The sequence below is a fragment of the Diplodia corticola genome (genome assembly GCF_001883845.1).
Source record: "Diplodia corticola strain CBS 112549 chromosome Unknown scaffold6, whole genome shotgun sequence".
NCBI classification, from domain to species: Eukaryota; Fungi; Ascomycota; class Dothideomycetes; order Botryosphaeriales; family Botryosphaeriaceae; genus Diplodia; species Diplodia corticola.
The window spans coordinates 474,526-501,783 of record NW_017971485.1 but is presented as its reverse complement, the minus strand read 5'-3'; the positions used below and the strand labels follow the sequence as shown (position 1 = coordinate 501,783).

The 27,258-nt window shown below is 59.9% G+C and overlaps 7 protein-coding genes across 7 annotated transcripts; 1 reads left to right on the top strand and 6 right to left on the bottom strand.

The window, feature by feature from the left end:
* Window positions 1–351: 351 nt before the first annotated feature.
* BKCO1_6000177 (major facilitator superfamily transporter) lies at window positions 352–2,194 on the top strand (the record flags this gene model as incomplete). Its single annotated transcript, XM_020277824.1, has 5 exons — window positions 352–605; window positions 662–752; window positions 809–1,172; window positions 1,252–1,736; window positions 1,814–2,194. The coding sequence occupies 5 exons, from the start codon at window positions 352–354 to the stop codon at window positions 2,192–2,194; spliced, it is 1,575 nt and encodes a 524-aa protein (XP_020133835.1).
* Window positions 2,195–2,918: 724 nt separating this feature from the next.
* On the bottom strand, window positions 2,919–4,090 carry BKCO1_6000176 (hmg box protein; the record flags this gene model as incomplete). The annotated part of the gene is made up of 3 exons (XM_020277823.1): window positions 2,919–3,014; window positions 3,082–3,387; window positions 3,482–4,090. 3 exons carry the CDS (start codon window positions 4,088–4,090, stop codon window positions 2,919–2,921), a joined length of 1,011 nt encoding a protein of 336 aa, XP_020133836.1.
* Window positions 4,091–4,655: 565 nt separating this feature from the next.
* On the bottom strand, window positions 4,656–6,121 carry BKCO1_6000175 (ubiquitin domain-containing protein; the record flags this gene model as incomplete). Its single annotated transcript, XM_020277822.1, has 3 exons — window positions 4,656–4,772; window positions 4,885–5,929; window positions 6,018–6,121. The coding sequence occupies 3 exons, from the start codon at window positions 6,119–6,121 to the stop codon at window positions 4,656–4,658; spliced, it is 1,266 nt and encodes a 421-aa protein (XP_020133833.1).
* Window positions 6,122–7,568: 1,447 nt separating this feature from the next.
* BKCO1_6000174 (immunogenic protein) lies at window positions 7,569–9,759 on the bottom strand (the record flags this gene model as incomplete). The annotated part of the gene is made up of 5 exons (XM_020277821.1): window positions 7,569–8,443; window positions 8,498–8,824; window positions 8,939–9,140; window positions 9,196–9,397; window positions 9,458–9,759. The coding sequence occupies 5 exons, from the start codon at window positions 9,757–9,759 to the stop codon at window positions 7,569–7,571; spliced, it is 1,908 nt and encodes a 635-aa protein (XP_020133834.1).
* Window positions 9,760–15,042: 5,283 nt separating this feature from the next.
* BKCO1_6000173 (sulfate transporter) lies at window positions 15,043–18,802 on the bottom strand (the record flags this gene model as incomplete). Its single annotated transcript, XM_020277820.1, has 7 exons — window positions 15,043–16,272; window positions 16,323–16,556; window positions 16,613–16,812; window positions 16,863–17,409; window positions 17,468–17,613; window positions 17,805–18,488; window positions 18,619–18,802. 7 exons carry the CDS (start codon window positions 18,800–18,802, stop codon window positions 15,043–15,045), a joined length of 3,225 nt encoding a protein of 1,074 aa, XP_020133831.1.
* A 1,276-nt stretch (window positions 18,803–20,078) lies between these two features.
* On the bottom strand, window positions 20,079–20,949 carry BKCO1_6000172 (dna replication complex gins protein psf1; the record flags this gene model as incomplete). The annotated part of the gene is made up of 3 exons (XM_020277819.1): window positions 20,079–20,172; window positions 20,336–20,862; window positions 20,923–20,949. 3 exons carry the CDS (start codon window positions 20,947–20,949, stop codon window positions 20,079–20,081), a joined length of 648 nt encoding a protein of 215 aa, XP_020133832.1.
* A 1,450-nt stretch (window positions 20,950–22,399) lies between these two features.
* Window positions 22,400–24,236, bottom strand: BKCO1_6000171 (hmg box protein; the record flags this gene model as incomplete). Its single annotated transcript, XM_020277818.1, has 3 exons — window positions 22,400–23,725; window positions 23,777–23,842; window positions 23,949–24,236. The coding sequence occupies 3 exons, from the start codon at window positions 24,234–24,236 to the stop codon at window positions 22,400–22,402; spliced, it is 1,680 nt and encodes a 559-aa protein (XP_020133829.1).
* Between the last annotated feature and the right edge of the window lie 3,022 nt (window positions 24,237–27,258).

The following is a 27,258-nucleotide window of genomic DNA, read 5'->3' as shown; positions in this document are numbered from 1 at the left end:
CCCCCCCCCCCCCCCCCCCCCCCGCGGAACGAAGACCGCGGGTTCGCTCGCTCGAGGCAAAGACGCCACGAAACCAAAAGCCGGGGGAGATCGACTTCTCCGCATGCTTTCCCCGCGTTGCTGGTTGCGAAGCCCCACCAACGTCACCTTGACCACTGTTCGCCCGCAATTGCTGGCGCCACGAAGTCGAACGGGGTGGCTATCACTCCCCCATGGCGGATTAGTTTCCGCTTCGGCCGTCGAACGACTTCCGACGTGCCATGCCATAAAACCCAATCGCCTGCCGGCTCTTGATCGCGCGCATCTGCTTTCCCCGTCCACTTCGCCCACTGCAGTTTGTGCGAAGCGACCATGGCGCTGCACCACGACGAGGACAACAAGCCGACGGCGGACTTCGTCGAGTACCCCGATCCAGACAAGGACCATGGAGTGCTCCCAGCGCCGCAAAAAGGCGTCGATGCCGAGCAGGCCGCGCTCTACCGGGAATTCGAGGCCAAGGACGACGAGTGGCATCACTACATGAAGAAGAAGCTCATGCGGAAGGTCGATTGGCACCTGTTGCCGCTGCTCATCCTCATGTACCTGCTCAACTTTCTCGACCGGAGGTCAGCACCAAACCCCGTCCTTCTTCAGCTGCAACCCCCGGCTGACCGTGTCCCAGTAACCTTGCCCAAGCCCGCCTCGGCACGCTCGAGGAGGATCTGAACATGGTGGGCACGGATTACAATCTCGCCACCAGCATTCTCTTCGTGGTGAGTACCGGCCAGCGCGCGTGAGATGAAACGGCCGGCTCACTCGTCGCACCAAGGGCTATCTTCTGATGCAAATCCCGTCCAACCTCCTCCTCACGCGCATCCGTCCGTCCATGTACCTGGGCGTCTGCATGGCCATCTGGGGCGCCATCTCGGCGGCGCAGGCCGCGACCCAGAGCTTCGGCGGCCTGGTCGCCGCCCGTTTCTTCCTCGGATTCGCCGAAGCGCCCTTCTTTGCGGGCGCCATCTTCCTGATGAGCTCGTGGTATACTCGGGCGGAGCTGGCGCACCGCATCTCCCGCTTCTACGCGGGCAGCGCGCTGGCAAACGCGTTCGGCGGGCTCCTGGGCGCGGGCTGCCTGGGCAATCTGCACATGGCGCACGGCATTTCCGGGTGGAGATGGCTGTTCATCATCGAAGGTCAGTACTAGGCGGTAGGCGGTAGGCGGTCGGTGGTTGCGTGCAGCTGTCCATACTCACATCAAGCCGCCCGTCACAGGCGTCATCACCGTCGGCGTCGCGCTGGTCGCGGCCGTGGTGCTCCCCGACTACCCGGCCAACACGCGCTGGCTGACGCCCCAAGAGCGCAGCTACGCGCAATGGCGCCTCGTCGACGACACGGGCGAGGCCGACGAAGCCACGGCGTCCACGGTCCTCGACGGCGTCAAGCTCGCCATGCGCGACCCGAAGCTCTACATCTTCACCCTCCTCCAGCACGCCTCGCTCCTCTCCCAGACCTTCCAGTACTTCTTCCCCACCGTCGTCGAGACCCTCGGCTACGGCAAGATCGAGACCCTCCTCATCACCGCCCCCGTCTGGATCGCCACCTTCCTCGTCGGCCTCTTCGTCACCTGGACGTCCGGCCGCTCCGGCGACCGCAGCATCCACATCGTGTGCCTCAGCATGATCTCCTGCGTCGGCAACATCATATGCATCGCCACGCTGAACATCAACGCCCGCTTCTTCGCCATCTTCCTCATGCCGGTACGTGTACTCCCCCTTCACCTTCCCCTCCCCTCCCCCCTCCATCCCTAACCTAACACCTCCACCAAAACAAACAGATGGGCGCCGTCGCCGGCTACCAAATCGTCATCACCTGGGTCGCCAACACCTTCCCGCGGCCGCTCGTCAAGCGCAGCGCCTGCATCTCCTTCGCCAACATGGTCGGCAACAGCGCCAACATCTACGGGCCCTACATGTACCCCTCGTCGTCCGGCCCGCGCTACGTCCCCGGCGGCGCCGCCACCGCCACCGCCGCCCTGCTCGTCGCCCTGCTCGCCCTGGCCATCCGCTTCGTCTTGGCCGCCCGCAATCGCGACTTGGAGCGCGGGGAGGTCGAGGATGCCGAGGGAGTGGCCGCCGCCGCCGCCGCGGGCGCGAGGAGGGACGGCCTGGGCCTGGGCGAGGAGGCGAGGCCGGTGGGGTTCAGGTATATTTTGTAGATGTGTGTCAGACAAAGAGAGAGAGAGAGAGAGAGATAGGAAAAGTAGTCTTTGATTTCGCATATTGTTTCTATCCGAGTCTGAGCACAAATAAAAAAGATATAGAAAGGAAAGGCATGATGAATGAGGAAACACGCAAATGCACACATTCCCCTCCCCGTCCGCCGCGTGAAAAACGACACAGGGAAGAAAAACGAGAAGGAGAAGGAGAGGTATAAATTCCCAAGCTCACCGATCGAAACCAATCAACCAGATGAAAATATCATATCCCCCTCCCTCTCTAGATGTAGATAGGTGCAGATGAAGAAAGGAACAAACTTAGCTTGACAAGTGTTCGAATCATCAATGGTGATGGGGGGTCATCCACCAGAAAAGCCTCATATAGGATATCGAGAAAGGAGGGGCCCGTACACAGGAGATACACAAGCAAACGGACAGGGACAGCGACAGACAGATAAATGTTGGGTCAACATCAAAGAGAAGAGTAGTACATATCGAGACGACTGGACAGCATATTAGACGACAGTGATAATGACAATGACGAGTAGTTTATGCTTCATCCATAATTGCGAGAAAAACCGATCATTGATATCACAGGCTTTGGCGCGAAAGAGGATATGACGATGACATAGGATCCGGTTTCAATCTACGAATCATTTCGTACTGTCGGAAACGGGACACACAAGCCGCTGCTACTGCGATGGTAATCCCATTGTCAATCCCCTTAGGCCTTGGGGGCGGAAGCGGACTCGTAGCCGTAAACGCTCTTGAACTTGCGGAAGTAGACCTCCTTGTCTTCGGCGGCCAGGTCCTCGTATTTCTATTGCGGTACGAAGAGTTAGCAAGCTTGCCCGAGAAGGGAGAAAGAAGTGAAACATTAAACGAACCTTCTTGTCTGAAGCGCTGAGTGCCTTCCACTCCTTGCCAATCAGCTTGGCCGCCTCACGGATATTGATGTTCTTCAGCTCGCCGCTCGCGTAGCGCTCCAGAGTGAAGTGGATGTACGGGGAGCGCGGCTGCAAGACGGCACGATCGTCGTGGATCGGGGGCTTGGAGTAGGTGGCAAGCTTTGACTTCAGCTGGCGGCGCGCGATGTTCGCATGCCTGATCTGCAGCGGAGTGTAGCTCTCAACCCACTTCTTGTGGGCTGCCTTGTTGGCCTCGCTGTTCTCGATCGCAACGCGGTTGAGACGCTGTGAATGCATCAGTCCCAACTCCAATTCGAGCGTTCCAGGTCACGGCGCAAGGAAAAAAAAAAAAAACAGAGCAGACGTTGGACCGACGTACCTCCAGCTCGGACGGGGCCAGACTCTTGAGCTTCTGAGACACGGCCTTCGCGATCTCACCGACGCCATTCGGCGCGCCGTCCTTTGCGACGGTCTCCACCAGCAGGATATGGAAAGGCGATACGGCCTTGAGCTTAGGTTCCTTCAGAGCCGTCTCCTTCAGCTCCTTGATTTTATCCTTCTGCTTCTGCTCAGCAATGCGCGCCTTGCGCTTCTCCAGCCTCTGCAGCTGGACTTCTGTCAGCTCCGCCTTCTTGGGCTTGACGGCAACCTTCTTCTTAGGCTTGGCGGCAGGCTTCTTCTTCGCGGCAGGCTTCTTTTTCGCGGCAGGCTTCTTGGCCGGTGCGGCCTTCTTGGTCGCGGTCGCCTTCTTGGCCGGCGCCTTCTTGGTCGCGGCCGATGCGCGAGTCTTGGTCGCGGTCGCGGTCGCGTAGCCGCGGATGCGTTGGAATTGAGCGATGCTCAGAGGGGCGGCGGTGCCGGCATTGTTGGCGGCGGTGATGGTGGACGCGAGGGCGATGCGGAGCTGGCGCGAGAGCTGCGCGACGTCGCGTGCGGCAGCACTTGGTACCTTGGCTCTCAGGCGAGCGAGAGCTGTGCGGGCGAGCATGGTGGGCCGGCTGGTTCGTTGGCGACGGGCGATGAAGCTCGACGCGGATGACGCGATTGATGGGGCGAGCTCGAGGCAATGGCGAGTCGCGGGGGTGGTTGGAGAAGGGAAGCTTCGCAGGTGGTGGTGTGTGTTGTGGCCGCTAGGGCTACAAAGCATCGGCAAAACCCTCTCCGCCCAGCGCCGTGCAACATGGAACAAACGTCGCTGCGACGTCATCTGCCTGTGCAACACTCCCCTGCGCGTCGTGTGAATCCAACGGCTCGACAGGACGAATTGCGCAGCGTTTCATGCGGTGCAACTGCTTTGTCGCCGACACTGCGCCCGATTGAGCCACGCTCTCAGCAGAGCAGGGGAAGCTTGGGCGCCAGCCGCGTTGAAACAACTTCATCAAAATGCCCTCCCAGTCCCCCAGGGTATATAGTTAAGACTACAACGACAGTATTACTACCATGAACATTCCCCGCGCGCTTTGCCCTAGACTCCGCCGCCATGCCATTGCGCATGCAAAACAAAGTGGTATCCGATGCTGAAAAGGAAGACTTGACGTCTGCGTGTGCTCCGTCTAGAAGACAAGCGCATTGACGACGTGCCCCTCGCTGTAGCCCTGCGCAGCAAGACTGTCGTGCTCGCGAAGAATCTTGCCCAAGTAGGCGATCCTGACGCGGGTGGTGGCAGGTAACTGCTTGTTGGTCAGCCCCGACCTCCCATGGAGCGAATAGGCTTCTTCCTCCGGGCTCGCATGCATATAGCTGGCAGAGCCAGCCGCAGAAGAAGAGGACAATACCACTCACCTTCGCCGCCTCCACGATCCTCGCAACGGCCGCACTCACCCTCTCCTCCATCCCCACCTGAACCACCACGTCTGTCCCCCGATCGCTAAGCCTCGCCCTCACGTTGACAATCTCGCCCATCTTCCCCTTCCCCTTCTCCTCCGCAAGGCTCTGCTCCTCGACCCCGTCTTCTCCATCGTCGTCCTCTCCACCATCATCGTCCACCTCCACCACGCCCGCCGGCTCCACGACCGCCCACTCCGGCACTCTGTACTCAATCCCCCACTCGTCGAACACGCCCCTCCACATCTCCCCCGTCGGGCACGTCGCGCCCGCCGCATCCAGCACCCCCTGCGCGCTCGCCACATCCCCTCCCCTCACCAGCTCCGCCGCCAGCCGCACGGCGCCCCATATCTCCGCGTGGCCCGTGACGCGCGTGTCCCAGAAGGCGTTGCGCTCCTTCTCGAGGCGCGCCCGCGTGAGGACCGGTCCGCCCGCGGAGACGGCGCGAGCGCTGCCGCTCACGCTCCCCTTGCGGTAGCTCCCGCCGCCGCCGCCACCGTGTTGTTGCAGCGACGGTGACGCCGCCAGCCCGCCGTCCAGCACGGGGCCTTTGCACCTGCGTCCGCGGTCGATCGCGACCAGCGGCTTGTTGGGACGGCTGTCCTTCTTCGTCGCCGTGGATTGTGATGCTGCTGCTGCTGCTGCTGCGACGGCGGCGGCGGAGGATGCGGGGATGTTTCTGCTGCCCCTCCGCCCCATCAGTCGCCAGCCGCTGCTTCCTCCCACCCCTCCTCCTCCAGGAGTTGTGTCATGATCTACCACCACATCCGACGGGCGGGGCGAGTTGTCGTCCGAGGCCGACGTTGACAAGAAGGACTGGGCCGAGTGCGGCTGGGGCACCAGGAGCGACGAGGCTGGGTTGTTGATGTTGGCGCGCGACGAGTCGTCGACCGCGTGGTCGTGAGGCACAGCAGCGGCGCCGTTGGAGGAGGGGATAATGGATGTGTTATTGCCGCCGCCGCCGCCTGGAGGCGACGAGCCATTGGCGGAACCCCCGCGGCCGCTACGGCGTTGGGTGGAAAGACAGCAGCCCTGTTGTGCACCAGCCGCAATAGTCAGTTTCAGTGTGGACTACTGGGCATGCCGTGCACTTTGCCGGCGCAAATGCGATAGATCCCCATGGTTTCTTTTTACCGGAGGTGGAGTAAAAAGAGGCGAAGATGAAATTGAGGTGCGTCGTCTGAGACTGCATCATGCGCGGCAGAGCATGGCGAGGAACGGGATCTTGGAGAGGAATTGGAAGGTGGTCGTTCGGCATGCAAGCCGCGTGCGCATGCCTTGAAGCGCAACGAGAAGCACGTAATGTCGCAGAACGAAAGACATGGCGTTGACCAGAATAAATGCTCGAGCGCAGAGAACAAGAACGGGGTTTGCTTACCATGACTATTCCTTCGCGGGTCCTTCTAATCCATCAAACAAAGATGCGAGCACGAGAGCTCTGTCGCAAAAGTTGCAGGGCTGGCAGGCGCATCAGCGGGCGCGGCTGCGGCGCGGCGGGCGGTTGCAGCAGTTCCGATCGCGGCGGCGCGAACGGTGTCGATGCGTCGATCGCAGTCCAAAACGTGAGAGGGCTTCTTCAACGAGCGTGTGACGGTAGGGGTCAGTAGGCGGGTAGTGCAGATGTGCAGAGCTGGAAGAAGGCCAGGCGGCGTGCGGCGGTTCGTTTCCGCAAGCTAGCTGGAGGTTCAAATCAATCGCGCTCAATGGGAGAGGTCCTGGTGGAGAGGAACGAAGGCCGCGAGCAGAACAAGGCTGCAGTGCATGCGGATGATGCAACGGAGTCAGGGATTGGACAGGTACAGCGTCGCGGACCCAGAACTGCAGCGCTGACTTGCGAGCGAGCTGCGGGTGGAGAGCGGATGAGCTGGTCTTCTGTCCGCGAGCCGCGCAACCTTATTGTACTGTACGTGATCAAGTGCCGGATTCTAGGCCCTGCGCCGTGGGACACCAGCTGCTGAGCCGCCTCCGCCCGGCACATGCTGTCCAGTGGCTGCCCCCACGGCCCGTCGAGATACGGCAGCCATCGCCCTCGCGTTGCTAATCCTGTCGCCGCTCAATCTGCCGCCGTCTGTGCATACGAATAAGGCTTTGCCAACTCACTGCCCCGCCGAGCTTGGGGCAGGCGTCTGGTCGTTCTGGCGCACCATCACGGAGCACTTGGCACTGGGGAACCTGAGTTTGTACCAAAGACGATTTTTTTCTATTAGATATTACGAGAGTTTCGGTGCCCTAGTGGCCGCTTGTACATATCCTGATAAGGCTAGTACGCAGGGTATCAAGGGGGTATACGCAGTTGCCTCAAACCCAGAGCAACGAGACAAAAAACAAAAGAACCAAACGAAAAAAGTGCACTGAACACAAATGCGCAATGGTGGTATCAATCTAGACGAGGTAGGAACGAGAGACCGCCAACAGCCGCAAATGCAAAATAAGCATACCCCAAATGAGAGACGACGGTGAGTGGGAGAGAGTACTGGGTTTTGAGTGTACTGCGAAAGTTTTGGTATTTGTCGGTTAGAAGAGTGGTGGTAGCTCGCGTTGTGGTACTTCAACCAAGTGACAGCGGCTTGCGGTGCCCAACTTTTCCGTCATTGCGTCGTGGCAGTCGTCGAGGGAGGAAGAATCCCACCACACCTTTGCGCTTACGCAGTGGCCTGGACAGCGGGAGTCGAGGACTGGCCAACGGCAACCGCGTCAGGGACGACATCGCCAATGGCGGCCTTGTTCTCCTCGTCCTCCTTCTTCTCCTCCTCGCCCTCCGGCTTGGCCTCCTCGGTGGCGGGCGTCTCCTCGGCCTTGTTCTCAGCCTCCTCCTCGACCTTGGCGGGGGTCGTGGGCTCCTTCTTCTCCTTCTTGTCCTTGGCAGCCTTGCTGGGGTTGCGGAACAGACCGCCGAGACCACGCTTCTTCTCGCCCTCAGTCTCGCCCTCAGTGGCGTTGTTCTTGGCACCGAAGTTGCCGAAGAAAGAGGTGCGGCGCTTCTCCTTGCTCAACTCGGGGGCAGCGGGAGCGGCGGCGGCAGTGGCCGAGGTGCCAGCAGCCTCGCCCTCAGCGGCGGGAGCGGCCTCACCCTCGACGGGCTTGGCCTCCTCCTTGGGAGCCTCGGTGGCGGCGGGGGTGGTGGCCGGAGACTTGGCCTTGGCGAACTTGCTGAAGAAACCGCCCTTCTCCTTAGCGGGAGTGGTGGCGGTGGCAGCAGCGGGAGCCTCGCCATCAGCGGTCTTGGGAGCCTCCTCAGCGGGCTTGGCCTCCTCGCCCTCGAGAGCCTTGACGGCCTCCTCGTTGGCAGCGGGGGCGGCCTCGCCGTCCTTGGGGGGAACGACGGGAGCGGCCTCAGACTCCTTCTTCTCAACGGTAGGGCTGCGAACCTTCTCGAAGAAACCACCGAAGATGGAAGTGCGCTTGTTGGCCTTGGGCGTGGGCTTGGCCTCCTCGACCTTGGCCTCTTCAGGCTTGGCCTCACCCTCGGCGGGCTTAGCCTCCTCAGCGGGAGCGGCAGCCTCAGCGGCAGCCTCAGCTAAAGAACCGTTAGTATCAGGCATATCGAAAGAAGGTTGTTTCGTCGACTTACCAGCAGGGGCCTCAGTAGCAGCCTCAGCCTTGGGCTCCTCAGCCTCCTCGCCCTCCTTCTTGGCCTCCTCCTCCTTGGTCTCCTCCTTCTTCACCTCCTTCTTCTCGTGCTCCTTCTTGCCGAGAAGACCGCCGAAAACGGAGGCCCTCTTGCGGGACTGAGAGCGGGACTTGGTCTTCTTGCTCTTCTTCTTCTTGCCATCAGCATCCTCGCCGGAGCTGGAGGAGGAAGAGCCGCGGCGCTCCTCGCCCTCAGGCTTAACCTCGGTGCTCTTCTTGGGGGCGGTCTCCTCAGCCTTAGCGGCGGCAGCGGGAGCGGCGGGCTTGCCTAAGCGAGGCGTTAGCTGGATCCACATAGCACGATGCGGAAGCAAGCGAAGCGCAGCGTGCGTGCATTGACGCACGCCCCAACAACACTTGCCTCAGATGTGACGAAACTTACCGAGCTTCTCGAAGGTCTCCTTGTACTCCTCGCTGGCGGTGACGGCCTCGGTGGCCTCCTTGGCCTCCTCAACGGTCTTCTCAAGGGCGACAACCCAGCCGTCGCGCTCGGTGGCGTTGGTGGCCTCGAAAGAGTGCTTGTGGCCGTGGAGCTTGAAGGAGAAAACCTTGTTGCCCTCCTTGGCGACCTCAGTGGCGTCGGCCTGCATCTGCTCGTCAGCATGTGATTTCTTCAGCGATCGAGCGATCGGAACGCACCAGCTTCAGGACACCCTCAGGGGTGGCCTTCTGGTCAGCGTGCTTGGCGAAGAAAAGCAGGCCCTTGCCCGTCTTGCTGGCCCAGGCGACGGCAGAGTGGCCGTGCTCGCCCTTCTCGCCGCGGAGGAAGCCGTTCAGGCTGTCCTTGGGGACGGCCTCCTCCTCGCCGAACCAGAAGTACTTCTTGGAGAAAGTAAGGCCCCTGCGAGGCTAGGGTTAGCAAACGGGCGCATGTAGAAGCGCGGTGAGCGGGGAAGCGTACTTGATCAGACCAGGGGCCTTGTAGCCGAGGGCGCCAGAGTAGACGGGCTCAGCGGTGATCTTGACCTCGCCCTCGGCGGTCTTCTCCTCCTTGGGGAGGGCGGTGGTCTCCTCGGTGGTGGCGGCGGCGGGCTCAGCGGCCTCAGCAGCGGCCTCAGCGGCGGGCGCCTCGGTGGTGGCAGGAGCCTCCTCCGTCTTTGCCTCCTCGGCGGGGGCAGCCTCGACGGCGGCGGGAGTGTCGATGGGAGCCTCAGCGGCGACCGGCTCGGCGACCGGGGTCTCGACAGGCTTCGCGTCAGACATTGTGGTGGGAGTGTGGTGGTTGTGGTGAGCGGGTATTAGGCTTGCGGGTGTAGAAAAGTCGACGGGCTGGCGCGTCGACGGAAGTGGAGTGGATAGAAAAGGACAAGGGTATCAAGGGTATCTCTGAAAAGCAAGCAGCAATGCAACAGGCCAAGCTCGACGACCGTGAGGTGAGGCGAGTTGGAGTGTAGCAGAAGCAGCGCGAAGGCGGATGAAGTAGGACGAGCGAGCGGGCGCGGTGGTTTTGATGGCTAGGCGCAGGGGCAACGAGTACTAGGGAGAGAGCGCCGAAGCGACGTTTGGCAATTTGCGCTAGGCTTCTCTGACAATCAGCAATAAACGTGATTCACGCGGGCCAATCGTCATAATATTTATGCACGGCGCCTAAGCTTGGGCTTGGAGCTGCTGCGTCGCCCTGGCCGGCGCAAGTGCGACAACGGGCGCCATCTGGTCGCATGACACCCCAGGCCAAACACCGCCAGCAATTGCAGACGGCCGCCGCAACCCGTCGCGATCGCGGCCTCCCTGAAACCTTTGACGTTATCAGTCGCGCGTGTCGCTCGTAGCCCATCTGGGACGGCTGCAGCAGGGTTCCGGCCGCGGGCCTCCCCACCGGCGCGCCTACGCCGGCCACGGTCATCAGGCCATGGCGCGCCCGCCCGCGCTGGTGCTGGAGGCTGGAGCAGCTCTTCTGTGTCGGCGCACATCGCCCGGCACCGCTGCGCGCATGCTGGCCCAGCGAGCATCAGCATCAAGCACAAGCCGCCGCGCACCGGCCGCGAGCACCAGCCCAGAGCACCAGCACCCGCCAAGGCTGCGCACGGGACGCTGGTGGAGCGCGGAAGAGATTACAGGCCTTAGCCTCTTCGCAGCAAATGGGCTGCGCAGATCCTTGGGTCGGCACGCGACGCAGGGTGGAGGCGCACCAGGGTTCGCTCATCTCGAGGCCGGGCTCGCGACGTGGGCGCCGTCCAATGCGCGGGCGCGGACGCCAGATGGCAAACGGCACGCCAGCCAGGCTGCGAGTGCGCGACTATTCCTGCCGCCCCGCCGCCAGCGCGCTCCCGCCTCACGTGCGCGCCCCGAGCGGCAGCGCAGGCAGCCAGCCAGCTCACGGGAAATTCTGCCGCCGCGGGGATCGCCATGTACTGCGGTTGGGGCCCTGGGGGGGCACAAGTAGTGTTAGTGCGGATTTTGCAGCAGGGGGCCTCCGCCGACGCCTGCTCTGCCAACCAGAAGCCAGCTTGGGCGCGCACGGAGCCTCGTCTTCCCCTGCCAGAGATCCGCCGCCGGCCACAGACGGCCACAGTACAGGCGAGTCAGCGCGACCCCCCTTTCGTTGGCTAGCGCCGCCGAACGCTAGTTGTTCATCGCGGCGGTCAGCCCAGCCCGCAGCCAGAGCGCCGGCAAGCGCTTTGTACCACGCAAGCCACCCACATGAACAAAAGAGCCTCCCAACGCCCCTCGGGACGCACGCCGGCCACCCTCGTTTTTGATCCCGCGCGGGCTGATCTCAATGACCGACGCGCTCTCGGGTCACGTTCCGACTCCCGATTCGGACAGAGCCACAGGCTCACCGCGAAGGAAACCGCTGGCCGGCACCGCCGACGGCAGGGCGAAGAGAGTACGAGCGACGCTATTCGAGAGAGCAGGCGCCGGTACCGTGGATACCACGAGCGTACTACGTCCCGCCTACGTACATGGCAGGCACGCCAGAAGCGGTGAACGGGCTGGGCGGCGCATCACGAGAGGCAAATCTGCCAGATCCCAGAACCACAAAACAACCGCCATCGTGAAGCGCCTGCTGAAACGCCCAGCACTCCCAGATTGCCCCGGCCACCGCGGGCCAGCAGAATTCGAGCTCCGCCGGCCACGCTCGCGGCCATGCTCGCGGCCATGCTCGCGGCCATATGCTCCCAGATCCTGCATTAAGTAATCTGTGTCAAACGCGCTTGCCCGAGGCAGAGAGGGAAAACGCTGCATCGTGGGTAACCTCTTCGGGGAGCCGGCGCCATGGAGGCCTGCCAGGTGCCAGGCTGCCAGCTAGCTAGCAACCGCCTGGCTAAACCTCTGCTGGTACGGGCCCGCCGCCGTCCAACCGCGACCCCTGACAGCGAGCAGCGGTCCCCGGTTCGCCATGCAGGGCTGTTGTGCTCACCGCCTCGGTGCGCTCGACCGGCGCGAACACCTAGCTCTCTCCGCCCCGAAGGCTCACTGGCTTCTGTCGCCCGTCCCTCTCTGCTGTCGCCGAGCTGGCCTCCCAAGAGTCCCAATGCCCACGCGCGCGAGCCGCAAGCACTGCCGGATTCTTAGAAATGAGATCCTCCCTACTGGGCGTCTGTGGGCCAGCCTTCGCGCCCAGGGTGGGTCCTCGACGGGAGGCGCCCGTCGGTTGCTTCCCAATCTCATTTCGACATCAACAAATCTCCAGCAAAACAAGTCCAGCACATGCGCGGCGCCAGTGGCACGCGCTCCACTCTGTCTGACCCCTCCTCCGGAGATATGGAGCATGGATGTTCATTGGAAATCGTCTGCCGGCAGATTTCGACGATGCGATCATGCCAACGGCCTCGATCGCCCTCGTACCTTCTGCCTCGAGCCCTATCGCACGCGGTCTAGCTTCGGTCTGGGCAACGGCCGCCGAGAGGGGCAAACCTAGACGCGTAGAAATAAGACAGGGATCGACGCCGTGGTGGCTCAGGCCTCACCATCATCAACCACCATGCGTTCCCTCAGCACGTCAGCACAAACCCCCTGTGCCCACGAAGCGAGAGAACATTCCACAGAATATTCCATCGATCATGACAACGGCAACGAAGCGAGACGAATGCAGAGCAGAATCGATACGAACCCGTGCCGCCGTGCCCGCATAGCGCGCACATCAAATGCAGTCGGAAAACTTCGAGAACAAAAAAATAAAAAATAATGCGGCAATCAATGCAGACGAGGAGCTAAGCTATCATACGGACGTTAAGCTTTCACGGGATAAGCCATCCATGCATGTCATCTACGCCCGAGATTGGTGGTTTGATTGCTGACTGGCTTGGGTCGCAACACCAACGAGCTAACATCGTCACGGCCAGACGAAAAACCACGCCAAATCCCATCCTCGCCACAGAGATCGCCCTCATCGTGCACCGACGAATGATTCTTTACCCTGATCGTCACTCCGTCCACCTTCTAGAAGCTTTCCCTATCTTCACCCTTTCTTCTCCGCACTATCCCTTCTCCCTCTCCCATTTGAACGTCATCCCACGTTCTCCGAGAAATCTCTTGGACTAGTAGGACGCACGACTAGGGCCGTTGGCCTGTGGCAATAATCCGGCAACGCCCGTCCCGGGTCAATCAGCCGAACGAGTGATTGATGTTGCTCCGTCCATGCACTTCATGATGACCTCGTTCGACAATTTGATAACAGAATTGAATCCCCAGTCCAAGCATTCATGCCCACTTCCCTTTCCCATTTCTCCCGCGCCTCGGACGAGTCCAAGCATTGAGAAATGCTCCAGTGCGCAATCACACCAACCCTCACATCATTGCCATCAACAGACACAATACCCGCAGCATCATTGGAAAGGAACCCCACATGGAAGAAATCACTTATCTGCGGTTGTTCGGGAAGCCGCAAATCTCGGTCTCTTTTTCACCCTTCCATCCTTCCCTTCCTTCCCTTCCTTCGATCAAGGCCAAGACTCAGGGCCAAGTACCAATACAAGCTCAGGCCGCCAATGCTTCAAAGCTTTTTTCTCTCTTTTCATGAGAACAAGATATACAAAGCATAACTACACATCCAAGCATACACATCTTCATACAAGACACACAGACCTACAAATTCTACAAACAAACAAACAAACAAGCAAACAAACAAACACACATACCACTCTCCTCCTCGCCACTTATCACATCCCACACGCGCACGCATCATACAACGCTCCCGAACACACACGCCACTCCAACTTAAAAAACTTTGACCACCCAAACGACCGCGACTAGTGGGCCGTGCCCGTGCCCCCGCTCGCTCCATCTCGCAGAAGGTCAAGAGAAAAAGAGACGAAAGAGCGTGCGCGCACACACGTGCAAGAGAGAGCGAATAAACACTGTTCACCCCTCGAACCCGTTTTTTCCCACGGACGGGACCGATCCTCCTTTCTTTCTTCCCTTTGACTAATCACCAATATCATCTCCCTCCCTTCCCTTCCAAGCACATACATACCGGCCACCCCAGCCCTACGATCGATGTTGAAAAAGCAAAGAAAAAGAGGGACGTACGACGCGCCCGCTCAACATGCACCTCATCTCCCGCCCGACCCGTTGTGATTCCACGCACGCCCCACCGCACCCACCTCGACGTCAAAGCTCACTCGCGGCTCTCACATACACCCACCCACACAGAGAGAAAGGGCCTCATAATCACACAGATACACACGCACAGAGAGAGGAAGAGAGCCGATACAACCCCCACTGGAAAGGAAAGGGGGAAAAAAAAAAAGAAAACCAATACTTTTCTTCTCTCATGCCAATAGTTTTGTTTCCACATGTTCGAAATTCATATTGGCTGGCTGACGATGACAAACAAATAAGGAATCGAAACCCGCGCCTCCACCACTGATTTCCAAAAAGCCATTAAAAGTAGAAATGCTATCGCCCGCCTTAAATCGGAACAGACAATCGGATCGGTAATAAGGACCTGAGCCCGACCTTCATATCCGAAGGAAGGGAGGGAGCGGTCCGTCTTTGACGCACGCACGCCCGTGTGTTATTGCACGTGTGAAGTAACGATCTGCATGGAGATGCCTGTAATGTTCTTTTCTCTGGTAAATGCGTTTGTGTGTGTGTGATTGATATGATATGATGAGCGAGGGAGTTGAGCCAGGTTGGTGAACGAACGGCTCAACTTGCCGTAACGAGGACGTATCTGCCAAAAGAAAATCTCCCGCGTTAGCCAGCACACAATCAAATTCCCCCGCGTTGACCCCTTTAATATTTTGCCGCGATTTAGCAGAGATGGAGGAGCAGGACGGTGGTAGGCGGCCCGACGGAGAGCAGGAAGAGGGGAACCGAGCGACCGGTGTGCAACGCCACTGACGATAGGTCGATCGCTCGTCTCTCACCCCGTTCCCACCCGCAACCCCCATACTTGACTATTGTCGAGGTATCGACAATAGCGGGAGCGGCTCATCACGCCAGCGTATGATCGGGATGCTCCTGCCGCCGCTGCCGCTGCCGCTGCCGCCGCCAAGAAGGGAGTTCGAAAAGGGGTAAGAAAAAGAAAAGGAACAAAACTTACGAGGTGATAGCATTCATCCGCTCACTCGTCAACTTCAGACAGATCCTCAACAGCTCGCTCGCCACCTCCGGCTGCTTCCTCTCCAGCTCCTTCCACTTCTCGCGCGTCAGCAGCCACGCGACCGTCTCAGTCTCGGCTGCGACGGTGCCGGTGCGGTCCGTCTCGCTGAAGAACGGCAGCTCGCCGCACGTGGTGCCCGCCTGGATCGACTCGTAGTAGTGGCCCTGCTCGAGGTCGTAGTCGGCGCGCAGCGACCCCTTCTCGACCAGATAAAAGCCGTTGGGGTCATCGCCCCGCGAGTACAGCACCGTGCCCGCCGTGAACTCGCACCGCTGGAAGTACGGCGTGGCCCGGTGCCAGAAGTCGATGTCGCGGTCAGACAGGTCTTGGAAGGTCAGCAGCATGAGGGGGATGGGCTGGGCGAAGTTCTTCCACTTGTCCGGCGTAAGCACGTTGCTGTGCTCGTCGACCGTCGCGTTCTTGTGATCCTTGAGGGCGAGATTGGCGGCCTCATGCAGAAAAGCCCGCCGAGGCGAGTTGAATGCCCCGTCGAACGGGTTTGCTTCGATGCCGTTGAGCTTGGGTGGCGTGATGGAAAGTGGCCCAGCCTCTTTGGGTGAACCTCCCAACGATCTGGCACGCTCGTGCAGAGTACCTAGCAGTTCGTTCTCACACCATTCCAGCGCCTTGTTCAGAGTCTCAAACCTCTGGGGAGGCGGGCAATGCTCGTCGTTGCTCTCTGCTGGCGCAAACAAGCCTACCATAGACAAGCCTTGGCCGACCTCATCGTTGAGAGAAATGCTCGAAATCACCAGTGTGACGTTCCGGCGGTGGAGGATCCGGTTGAGCCGTACCAAGACCTCGGCAGCAGAATAGTCTATTCCAATCACGTGGACCATATCCAACACAACGTATCGGATCGGCCGGGTCCGGAATTGCTCCTCATCAACCAACTTACGGATATCATTCTCGACCGACACGATGGTTCCGAAGAAGAGATAGCCCGCAATCTTCGCAACGTAGACCTGCTGACCAACTTCGCGGAGGTACTTCTGGTGCATCGGAGGTCGGCGGACTGTTGACTGCGCGATGGCTCCATTATAGGTCGACCTGATGACTGGTGTTCGCGATGTTTGAACGACGTAGGTGAGACATGCCAGCACAATCCCTGCAAGGACACCCCAGACGAAGTCGTAGATGCCCATGATCAAGACAATCGTAACGATCTATTCCATCCGTTAGTGTATGGAGTGAGGATCATGCCTTGGTCACATACCGTTAAATATTCGAGCAGTGTCAACCTGCCTAGCGTATCCCAGAGAGCCTCCTTCAGTAGGTCAATGCCTAGGTAGAAGATCAAGGTGCCGACGACCATGATGGGGACATATCCGATCATTCCGGGGCCAGCCATCCAAACGCCGGTGGTAGCTGCAGCAAGCATGAGACCGGCCATGCGGCTGTTGCCACCATGATCCATAAACATAACGCTGTTCACGTAAACGAGGTAGTTCTACGCTTGTTAGTTCCACAATACATCGCGGTGTATCCCAGACTCGGGAAACCTACCTGGATACTTCCCACCAAACCCGACAGGCCGTTCGACAGACCATGGGCAACGAGCTCCCGGTTAATATCCACGTCATCCTCCTTCGCCGACAAGGCGAGTGCCGGCACATTGATCGGCACGTGAATAATGCCGAAGAAGGACAGCGCGAACATTGTGGGGATAGTCCTGAATATGGCAGACCAATCCACGACCGAGAAATCTGTTTTGAATTAGCCTAAGCACTTCAGCCGGAGGTCGCTAGATACTCACCGTAGAGGGTATAGAAATGATAAAACGGCACACCCGACTCTGGCTTCGCGAAAACCCAGCCAGCATCCCGTGCCTTATCAAGATTAAAATGCGATACGGCGGCGACAATTATGTGGAAAACGCCAGTGATTAAAACAATAAAGGCCGGCATCAGCGCCGGGTGGTCGTAATAATGCTTGATGACCATGTAGATGATGGCCAAGGCAAGCGGCGAAGTCCATAATGCAATGGTGTCTGCACGGAAGAGCTTGTGCAGCGTAACCAAGTTGTACTCCAGGTTGCCATCGATTCTAGCCGAGACCTCGATGCCTGTCACGAATAGGAAAAAACCAACGCCCCCGATGCAGCCGTTGAGGATGTTGCGGGGGAAGAAGCTGACGAGATTGCCGAGCTTGAACAGGCCGAGTGCGCCGAAGATAAGACCGGTGATGATGGAGCTGATGGCGTACGACACGACGACGGTTGCGATGATGGCTTTGGGCTCTGCTGGCCCCATCCGCGCCATAATCACGTAAGTCATCTTGTGAAAGAAGGGTACCACCTCGATCTGCATCACGTCAGTTTACGCCATAGTGTGGCAAGTTTAGACACGCATGCGGACGCACCATCTCCGATCCGACGGCCCCTTTGAACGTTGAGCCGCCAAGGGAGTAAACGAGCTGGGCAACGATGCAGCTGACGAAAAACATGGACAAGCCATCGACACCGAGACTGGCAAAAATCGGTTCACCAAGGGGGAAAAGAATGATTCCTGCGAAGCATTAGTAGGAAGTTTTCCAACCATGGTCAAGTGCGATTGTGGGGCATGGGAGCGTAAATCAAGCATCCAACATGATTGGAGGATCGCGCTCCACAGGTTCGAGGCAAGGGGCGACGACAACGTGTGTTGACGCGGAGAGAGCTCAACCCCACAAGCCAGATTACGTACAACGGGGCACTCACCGTACGAAAGCCCGTCCAACACATTCAACAACAGTCCAAGAAAAACAGCCGGTACCGCATGGACTGGCTCGACGACGGCGGTTTGGAAAATTGCCTCTCTGTCCCAGCTCTTTGGATTGGTCACCCTGTGGAACCCATTGACGGCCGAATGGGCGGCGCCCGATACCCGATTCCAGAACCTTGCGGGCCTTGACTTCGGCCCGTGCCTCTGACCCTCAACGTCCGCCGCGGCGGTGTTGGCGGTGGAGCCATAGTGCTTCCTGCTTTGCGGCCTCTTGTTCGCAAGCAGCGACGACGTCTCAGAAAGGCCTCGGCGATCGTCGGTCGATCGGCGAGGATCGCGATGAGGGTCGCCGTTGGCGGTAGCAGCCGAGCGCGGCCTGGGGCCTGCCGAGGAGACGGGCCGCGGGCGGAAGGCTTCTTGCAGAGGCTCCGGCGAGGAGGGTTCCGACTCCTCCTCGATGATGCCCGGGGAAGGCAGTTCCAAAGAGTCCCGCCGCGCGCCCTCCTGGTCAAAAGTATCGTTGGCTAGCTCGGCCGGGCGTCGACCACGCGGGCTACCGGCCCCGGACAGGCGATGGGCGAGGACGCTCGGGGAGCGGAAGGAGCCGGACTCGGAGAGGGCGTGCATGGAGAGTTCCTGCGTCTTGTCTCTCACACCTTGCGACGAGTACTCTGGGGTATCTGCATAGCCGTTAGTCAAGCTTTGCGGAGGCGGGAGAGGGATTAGGTAAGTGCATGCCTATTGAGCCATGAGTGGCCTGGTGGTAGAAGGAGCGGGCGGGCGTCCGTGTGAAGGATGACGAGAGATAACCTCCGCTGCTGGTGGTGGGCCGGGGCGGTGACGATATAGGCTGCGGCCTGGTGTTGGCGGTGGAGCTCTCCCCAGGCTGGTAGCTCAGGTCGGCGTCGTCGACGTACTGGCTGGTGAAGGGCAGATGGAGCCTCGGGGTGGACGGGGCCGGGTCGCCAGGCATCTTGCCCTGGCGTCTCGACATGGTTGAGCGCTCAGCAAAGCGATGGCGAGTGAATGGCGCAAGGGAACGCGTTGGTGGTGGAAACGTCACTGGGGCGGGACCGGCAGGACGGGCTGCTCAGCGGGGGATTAGGCACATCTGCGCATCGATTGCGAATTAAGGGTTCGGGCGGTGCGTGGAGAGAGGGAGCGCTGGCAATTGACGAATGAGTTGTTCGGCCAACTAGGCGGGATGTGGTGGGCCGTCATGGTCCAGCTCGGATAGAATTCTCTCGCCGCGTCCAGGACCGCGGCCATGGGCGCCACATCCGTGCCCGGCAGGCTAGCACGAGCAGGAGCACCATTGAGCGTCAGGCGGCCCGGGGTCGCGCGCGCGCTGGCATTCGCCGACGCGCGCGTGTCATGAGCTGCTGAGAGACGCGGCGCGGCGATGCGGCGCTGCGGCGATGCGGCGAGCTTCATTTTTTGCTGCCCCACCACGGTAGCACAAACTGCCTGATCGCCACAACCATGTGAACGGCCATCAGTCCTCATGCAGCGTCGCTAGCGCGCATCACGCGTGGCGCCGGCCGCTCAGCCGTCGGGACATGTGCAATGCCGGCGCACCACACCACCGTGCCACTGCTCGCCATCATACATAGCATGGTGCAAATCGAATTACCTACTCCACTAGCTCCGCCCGCGCGCTGTTTTGCGAAGACGCTCCACGGCTCTCCCTTGCCCCGCAAGCACCAAGCACCAAGCACCAAGCACCAAGCACCAAGCACCAAGCACTCGCCGCACGCCTCTGCCCCCAGCCCACCTGACCAGAGCCTGCCGACGCTTCCACGGTGCGCCCTCTGGCCTGCCTCGTCGCTCTGCACATGCGAGCGTTGCTGCATGCGGCGCGCCGCCTGGGCCGGCCTACCCCTCTGCTCCCCTCGCCCGCCGTTACTAGTTCTAGCGCGCAGAAATCCCCCGCACAGCTAACCATAAGCTTCGGCCCATCATCAGCTGCGTCCGCCCCGTCCAACCAAGTAATAAGGCCTGGGTGCTAAACCCCGTCCCGAAGCGCTCGGTCCGCGTTTGACTTTGGGGCCCTTCATTGGGGATGCCGTGCCATTGGGGGTTCACCGTGAATCCGAATACACACATCCCGCGAGAGTGAGAGCAAGCCCGCTGCGCCCAGGCCCTCTGTCGCCGGCACCGGCGGGCGTGTTGCAGCCCACCGTGCCGCGCGGTGATGCAAGAGAGCTGCAGCGCGGCTCGGTTTTTCCCGAGCAGCGTCGAATCGCATCAACTCTGTGATGGCGCGAGACTCAAGTGAGCCGCTGGAGGTATCCCTGCTGGATGAGCCGTTCGACGTCGCCCTGACGCACGTAGAATTGGCTGTTCTTCGTCAAGGTGATGGCACTGGCCAAGGCGTTAGCCATACCTGCTCCACTCGCACAACGAAACCCTGTAGTGCCAGGGACCGATGAACAGACGACTTCGGGGCCCGCTCCGCCATGGAATCTCCATATTATTTGAGGGGTAAAGCTGGGAGAACGCAGGGGAAACAGGATAAATCACGTACCCATACTCCGTCTGGATCTCGCCTGCGTCCTTGAGTACGCGTACGTCGATGAACAAATCGCGTGGTGGCTCCAGGCTCCCGGTGAGGTCAATATCAGTCCACTGGCCCTTGTAGGCAGCGAGCAGATCGCTGTATTGCCTCACGTATTCCTCTTCCTCGGGACTCAGGCTGCTGCCGCTGCCCATGTCGCCGCTCAGGTCCTTGGCGCCTTGCTGCTGTCCCTGCTGCTGTTGCTGCTGCATCTGCTGCTGCCGCTCGAGCACATCTATGCCGTTCCAGCACATCTCCTCCAGCTTATCCGAGCGCGTCCGGTGGTATGCCAGCAGACAGCGTTTGTTGCGCCGCATGGCGAGGTGGTCGACGAGGAGCGCGCATGCGGCAGCCGGGTCCGCCGAGGGGTTGAAGGAAGCCTGAGAACTCGTGATACGATTTGCGATTTCGCGCGTCTCGAGTATCACCTGATGGCAGATCTCGCTTTGGTGTGGAGGAAGATTTTGAAGAGCCAGGGTTCTTTTCGCGTGCTGGCACTATCTAAAGTATCAGAAGGACGTCACGCGAGGAGAGGGGGGGAATGGCGCTTGACTTACCAGCTTGGTGCCCAGCTCGCCGTACATGTTCGCGGCGGCGGTGGTGTTGTGGATTTGTAAAGTGGCGGTGGTGGGAGAATACGCGCCAGACGCGGGGTGGACGCGACGGTGAAAGTGCGGCTAGCGTCATTACCTACCTTCCTCCTTCGATTCTCCCGTCTTCTTCCACCAGCATCGGATCAAGGAACACACAGCTGCTGAAACCGACATTCTTTCTCCAGGCGGGATCGTATCAAAAGAAGAGGGAGCATCAAAGATTTGCCTCGCTGTATCTTGGTTTTTGTGCCACCCGGGAGACAAAGGATAAATCCCATGATATTCCCTTGCCGTCGAATAAAACCATCAATTCCCCGTATCGCTTCCTCTCCAGCTCTACCGCCCCTTATTCTAATCGTTAATTCCGAGAAGCCTCGAGTTCACGCTCATGGAATTAACGGAACTGAGTGGCCGCAGCCATTGTGCTTAGCCCGCTCTTCATACCTTCTAAGTATTTGTTGACTTACGATCCAGAGGCTCTTCGATTGGAACTTTAAATGTCACCCGTCGCTCGAACATGACCCTTGGTGAACTTCCGCCGCTGAGACCAAGCAGACGTCACCCGCCAACGTCCCCCGGCATCGCTCGCACGACGACCATATGAAGACACAGCACGGCATCGATGAGCTACCAGGTAAACTTTGAGACGCCGTCAACCCACTGACTCCATCAACACGAAGGTCCTCCCTAAGATCACGCTTTCACAACCATATGCATCGGAAAGCAGCTTGCAAGCACTCAATGCATACACCAGAAGTCAGATATGGATTGGTCTATCATCGTCACACACACACCGGTTTCTTCTCTATATGCCCAGCCCCAGCCACACATTCTTTGCTCCTCCTTGGGACATTTCTGCGCCGCCCATCATCATCAGCATCAACGCTTGTTCACCGCCCGACGCTCCGCTCCGCTCCCAACCCAGTATCGTCACTCTTCCAGATGTCACCTTTCCCTTTATGTGGCCGTCGAATACAAGCATTTCCGTTACACGCGAGAGAGGAAGTGAAGAAAGAAAGAGATAGAGCGAGATGACAACAACAACAACAACAACCAAAAAGGAAGAGGGTAATAAAAAGAGTAATAATAAATGGATAAGAGTTAAAAAAAAAAAAAAAGGAAAGCATTAAGGTAAGAGACGGAGTAGGAGATACAGCACAAAAATAGAAGTCCAGACCAACAAGACAAGACAAAGACAAGGATAGCCGCCCGAGAACCCCTCATTTCCTCCCTTTAAGAACAACGCCGAGTCCATGCAGCAAAGCTTTCCCTCCATCCACACATCTTGCGACGCAAGGAGAGAGAGAAGAAAAAAAGAAAGTGGGAAGAAGCCAGGGGCGTGAGACGCCTCTCCTCTTATCACAGCCCCCAACCAGGTTGCCCCACCACTTAGCCTCTGTCCTGCCGCACCCCCACCACCGTCCAATACTGCCGTAGAGACTCAGTTCGTTCCCGGCGCCGCCGTCGTCGGCTCATCCATCCACTTGTCAAACTCGCTCGCAGGCTCCATCGGCATAAGACTCGCATCGACCTGCCACTCGGCCGGCTGATGGTCCGGCGGCGCCTCGCTCAAGAAAGCAGCGTAACTGTTCTCATCGTACGCGCCACCAAAATTCTGCTGGCCGCCATCATCTCCCAAAAACGGTTCGCCTGAGGCTGCGCCCAGGCCGAGCAGCATCGGATCGAGTTGGGATTCGCCGCCGGGGGTGCCGACCATGGCGTGGTGGAAGCCCAGTTGGAGGAGTTGCTGCTGTTCGTGGTGGGCTTGTTGGGCGGCTTGGGCGGCGGCGCCGCCGGGGAGGCCGAGGAGGTGATGGTGGTTGTGGTAGACGGGCGACATGGTGTGTTGCTGCCGCTGCTGCTGGAGTATGTCTGGGTGCTCCATGCGGTGCATGCGGACGTCTTCGACGCCGGGGGTGGCGCCATGGGGGTGGACGGTGGTCTGGTAGTACTGGTGGTGCATGTCGGCCTGCATGCCTAGGGCAGCTGGCGGAGGGCGGCCGCCGTTGGTCGCTTCCCAAGCGGACTTGTTGACTCCGCCATTGTTAGGGCCGAAGCTGTGCTCGTCGAAGGAGGATGGCTGTTGACGCCTATGCAGGGCCTTGTTGTGGTGCCGAGCCCGACGGGCGGCCGCCGCTGATGGATTCCACTCGGCGTCGGGGTCGTCGACTTCGCTGCGCTCGCTAGTTTCGTCATCCGAGTAGGTGCCTTTCCTCTTGCGCGCGGCCGGAGTCGTCTTGCTGGGGGAGAACTTGTAGTCCGGGTGGGCATTCTGGTGGTTGATGCGCTCGATCTTGGCCAAGTCGTTGTAGTGTTCGCGGACTTCTGGAGGCTCCATCGGCCAGCTCTCCCCCGACACTGAGGACACGACCTGGTGGTTGTTTTGTAGACACCATATCTTCGTGCGTTCCGCATAAGCCGATCGGTAGAGCATGAAGGAATTCATCGGTCTCGTGATGTAGCCGTTGCGCTTCGCTGCCTCTGCCCTCCGCTGCTCCGCCGACCTGTGCACCCATTCCTCCATGTTCTTGACTGGGATGTGGTCGTAGTCCTTTGTCAACACGCTCAGGGGGAGAGTGAGCTTCGGCGTCTTGACCTTGACCTTGGGTTCGCTGGACTTCTTCTTCGATTTGGTCGGGCGCGCTTTTGCGACTGGCGACGCAGTGCGGGCAGCCGACGTGCCACTTCTGGTCCTCCGACCACCATCGCTCTCCGTCGCCGACCTCGGCGTTGGCGGGGTGTGAGCTTGCATTCCATGGGCCATGTACTGGTGTACTGTCAGCAGCTGCCGACTTTGAGAACGTTAGGAAGAACTTACAGGAAGACCGTGATAGGCTTGCCCATCATCGTGATAAAAAGTTGGCCCGGGGCCTCCATAGCCATCCTGCGTCAAAGATTGCTTAGCCAACAGCCTCCCCAAGACAGACATATCGACCGTATCAAAAGTCTCGAGCAGTGTCAAAGACTGGTGGTCGCAAGGAACGGCTTACCATTGAAATGCCCAGCCCGACCTCGTTCTGGCCATGTGGGTCCGGGTAACTGCTGACGTTGTACTGGGGGCTCATATACGGTCCGGTGGCCTGCGGATGTTGCAATGGGCCAGGTGATGCGTACGTGGACTGCGCCCGGGAGTGCTCATACTGCGATTCGTCGAGCTCGTACTTGTACGATGTGTTGGCATTATGCTGCACCAGGTGATGGAGCTCATATTGTAGCTCCACCGGCACGCTAGGCGGTGTCGGAGGGTGTCGCTGCACCATTCGTTCCGCTTTCAACATGATCCGTGGCAAATTGCACCGCCGCTTGCTGTTCGAAGTGCCGAAGCTCCCTAGGACGTGGAAAGCCGGTAGCTGCCAAAACGGACCGCCGTTCGAACTACTGTGCCACAGACGCACAAGACTGCACTGCTGTCGCACGAAAAGTCGCGATAGAAGACGTGAGGACTCTGGTGGTACTCGGTGAGCCACTGCCGTTGGGAAGTCTCGCCTTGTAGACGTCGGGTTCCTTTTTGGCAACCTTCTGGAAGGTTTCTGTGGATCAAGACTGGATTGACGGCTGAGTTGTGCAGAATATCAGTCTGAACTGAATGTGTCAGCGCCTGCTTCTTCCCGTAGTTTCTGCAATGCAAGGGGCTTGTCTCTTGCTGCGGCCGCATTGACGCGGGCTGGAGCAGGAGGGAGCCTTTGGGGAACGGACCTGTCGCGGGTACCTGCCGCCCGTCGTGCGTGTTATGTCTGTACAGACAGCTCAGCGGTGGAGATGCAGCAGCAAGCAGTTGCGGAGAGCTGTGCGGCTCCGGGCGTGGCGAGTAGACGCTGTCTCAGGCGGTCTTCTTTGTTGCAGAGCTCTAGACCGATGGCAAGCAGACGGCGACAAATCGGCCGGCCGGCGTAGCAGCACTCCTTTGTCTGGCGACAGCAAGCCCGCCGGGGCAGTTATTTGTAGCGAGGAGGGTCGTCGAGGTTGACCGCATACGTAGGGGATCGGTGGCCGGGCGACTGAAGACGGACGACCAATGGGGCCGGATTCGTAGAGGTCAAGACCACTTATCTTGGTGGCTGTTTTGGGACGAGAGACCTGGCAACTGACGCCTCTGGGGGTTTTTGTGAAGATGGAGAGGGCGGGAGGCTGCCCGCCACGCGCAGCGGTTGCTTGGACGCTCGAAATGGAACGAAAACGGTCAAACAAGTCGATTACTCCAGCGAAGTAGGCCGGACGTTACACACGCAAGGCTTCGAGGGCCTGGCATTCCTACTACCAGTTCCCAATTTACCAGCCGCTGGCCGTCAGGGTGCCAAGGCTGAGTGGACCGAAAGCAGTATGTTTCGCGGCCATGGTATGCGCGGCACTACCTGCTGCTTGGGATCTCCCACCTGGCCGGGCTGATGGCAGAAGCCACCTCCGTTTGAAGAATGACTGTCTCACTCTGCAACTAGCAGGGATCACCTGCAAGTGCGCGGGTGACTAATGCTGCTATCTGCCCTCTGCGCCGGTGCTAAGGCCCGCGTTCTAAGACAAGCGTCAGTGTCACCGCCGCCGCGATCTAGCGAGTGGATGCGGATCATGCGTGTTCCCTGGGAGCTCAGCACATGTGGCTGGAGAGGCGCAAGGGCGCTTATCCTCCACGGGCGGCGGCTGGCTTGTGGGGGCAGCAGGAGTCGCCTACTACGCCGTCGTCTCCTACGCTGCATCAGGCGACAGCGGAGCCAAGGCGTCTGCAAGCTGCCAGATGCAGGGCTCGGTTGCTTCCGGTGGCCACCAGGGACGAACGGCCTCTGCGTGCGGCTGATTGGCACCATCAAGCACTCCGTTCGCTCGCATGCAATGCGGGTAGCCGCAGCCCGGAGCAGCCCCCAATCGGTGAGCACGTCGGCTGGTTCGGAACTGCAGAACAGCCGTGGCTGCGTGGGTGGGGCCACATCTGCCACGGGAGCCATGGTCATCCAACGGCTGAGGCCGAGCTGATTGACTTCAGTTGCTGGTTGATGTTGAGGTGTCGTCTGAGGACGGCATCGGGCGGAGAGGCTCGACCTAGGCGTTCTCCGAACGCATATGGCACGGTACACTAGAAGGTGCGAAAACGTTCGCTTCTGGCTTCCCTGGCATCAGTCCCCGCGATGAAGCCCGGCAAGACCGAGAGCTCGCAGTTGACGCGCCTGGACCAGAGCCCCCGGCCACTCACGAGGCGGTCCGGTCCAGTGTGCAGGGATGGGCCCCGCCCGCTAGACGTTCCGCCCCGAAGCTATGAAGCAGGTGTTCCAAAGTTGGAGTGCTTTCGTCAGGAATAACGGCGGCTGCTACGCCCCATCAGGATAGAACAGCGCCCATTCCCATGGCCGGCGGTCGTTTCAACATTGACGCGAAAGCGACGTCCCGTCCCAAAAGGGTCAGCATGCAGCCATCGGGCATAGCATCTGGCAGCCTCGCCGAACTCTCGCTCGCCCGCGGTCGATCTGCGTTCCATCAGGGTAGCGGCGGGCGCTCCGAAGCAGCGTGACACGACGGCTAGCCATAAGGCGACCCCTTCGCAGAGCAATGACGGGCGTTGACGAGCGGAGGTCTTGCGGAGGCCAATTAAAGCGTCCCGGCCCGCGCGATCCCTTACGCATGGAGAGAGGCGGCGCTGCGGGGCGGTGGGCAGAAGGCCGGCCCTGAAGAAAACGATGGCGCAGACAAGGTTTGCGTCCGCTACCCCTCGCTGTTTCTTCACGGGAGTCGTCATAGTGGTTCGAGAGCCGGGGGCGTCGACGATCCGGGCTCCTTGGGGATGCGGAGGCGCTGCTGCGTGGTACAAGGACTCACGGGAGATGAGTGCTCGCAAGGACCAGGCGCCTCCTTGAGCACACAGCACGTGCGGGGCCTGCACAGGATCCGTGGCGGTTGCAGGTTGCGGCGAGCGCACACATGCCTTGGGCTGGAATTGACGCCCCTGCACAGCAGACGGGAGGCATCGCGAGGCATCGCTGGGGGCATCGCTGGGGGCTCGCCCTGCAGCTTGGCTCAACACCAAGCGGCCAAGTCCATTCTTGGGGATCAATCCAGCATAGAGCCCGGGGCCGTCTGCAAGGTACAAAACCGGTGCGAGTCCGCGTACGAGGGGCCTGGACGTCTCCAGCAGGCCGTCACGACGCCACACAGGCCGGGCTCGCGCGTCATCATTGGGCGGGCGGGCTAGGTGCAAGACATGCAACACTGGGAGGGGGAGCTGTGAGCTGGTGATTCACAGCGGAGTGCGCGGAAGGAGGGCCGACTGAGACAGTCTGGTTGCGCCCGGCGAGGGTCGCACTGGGCGCTGAGGAG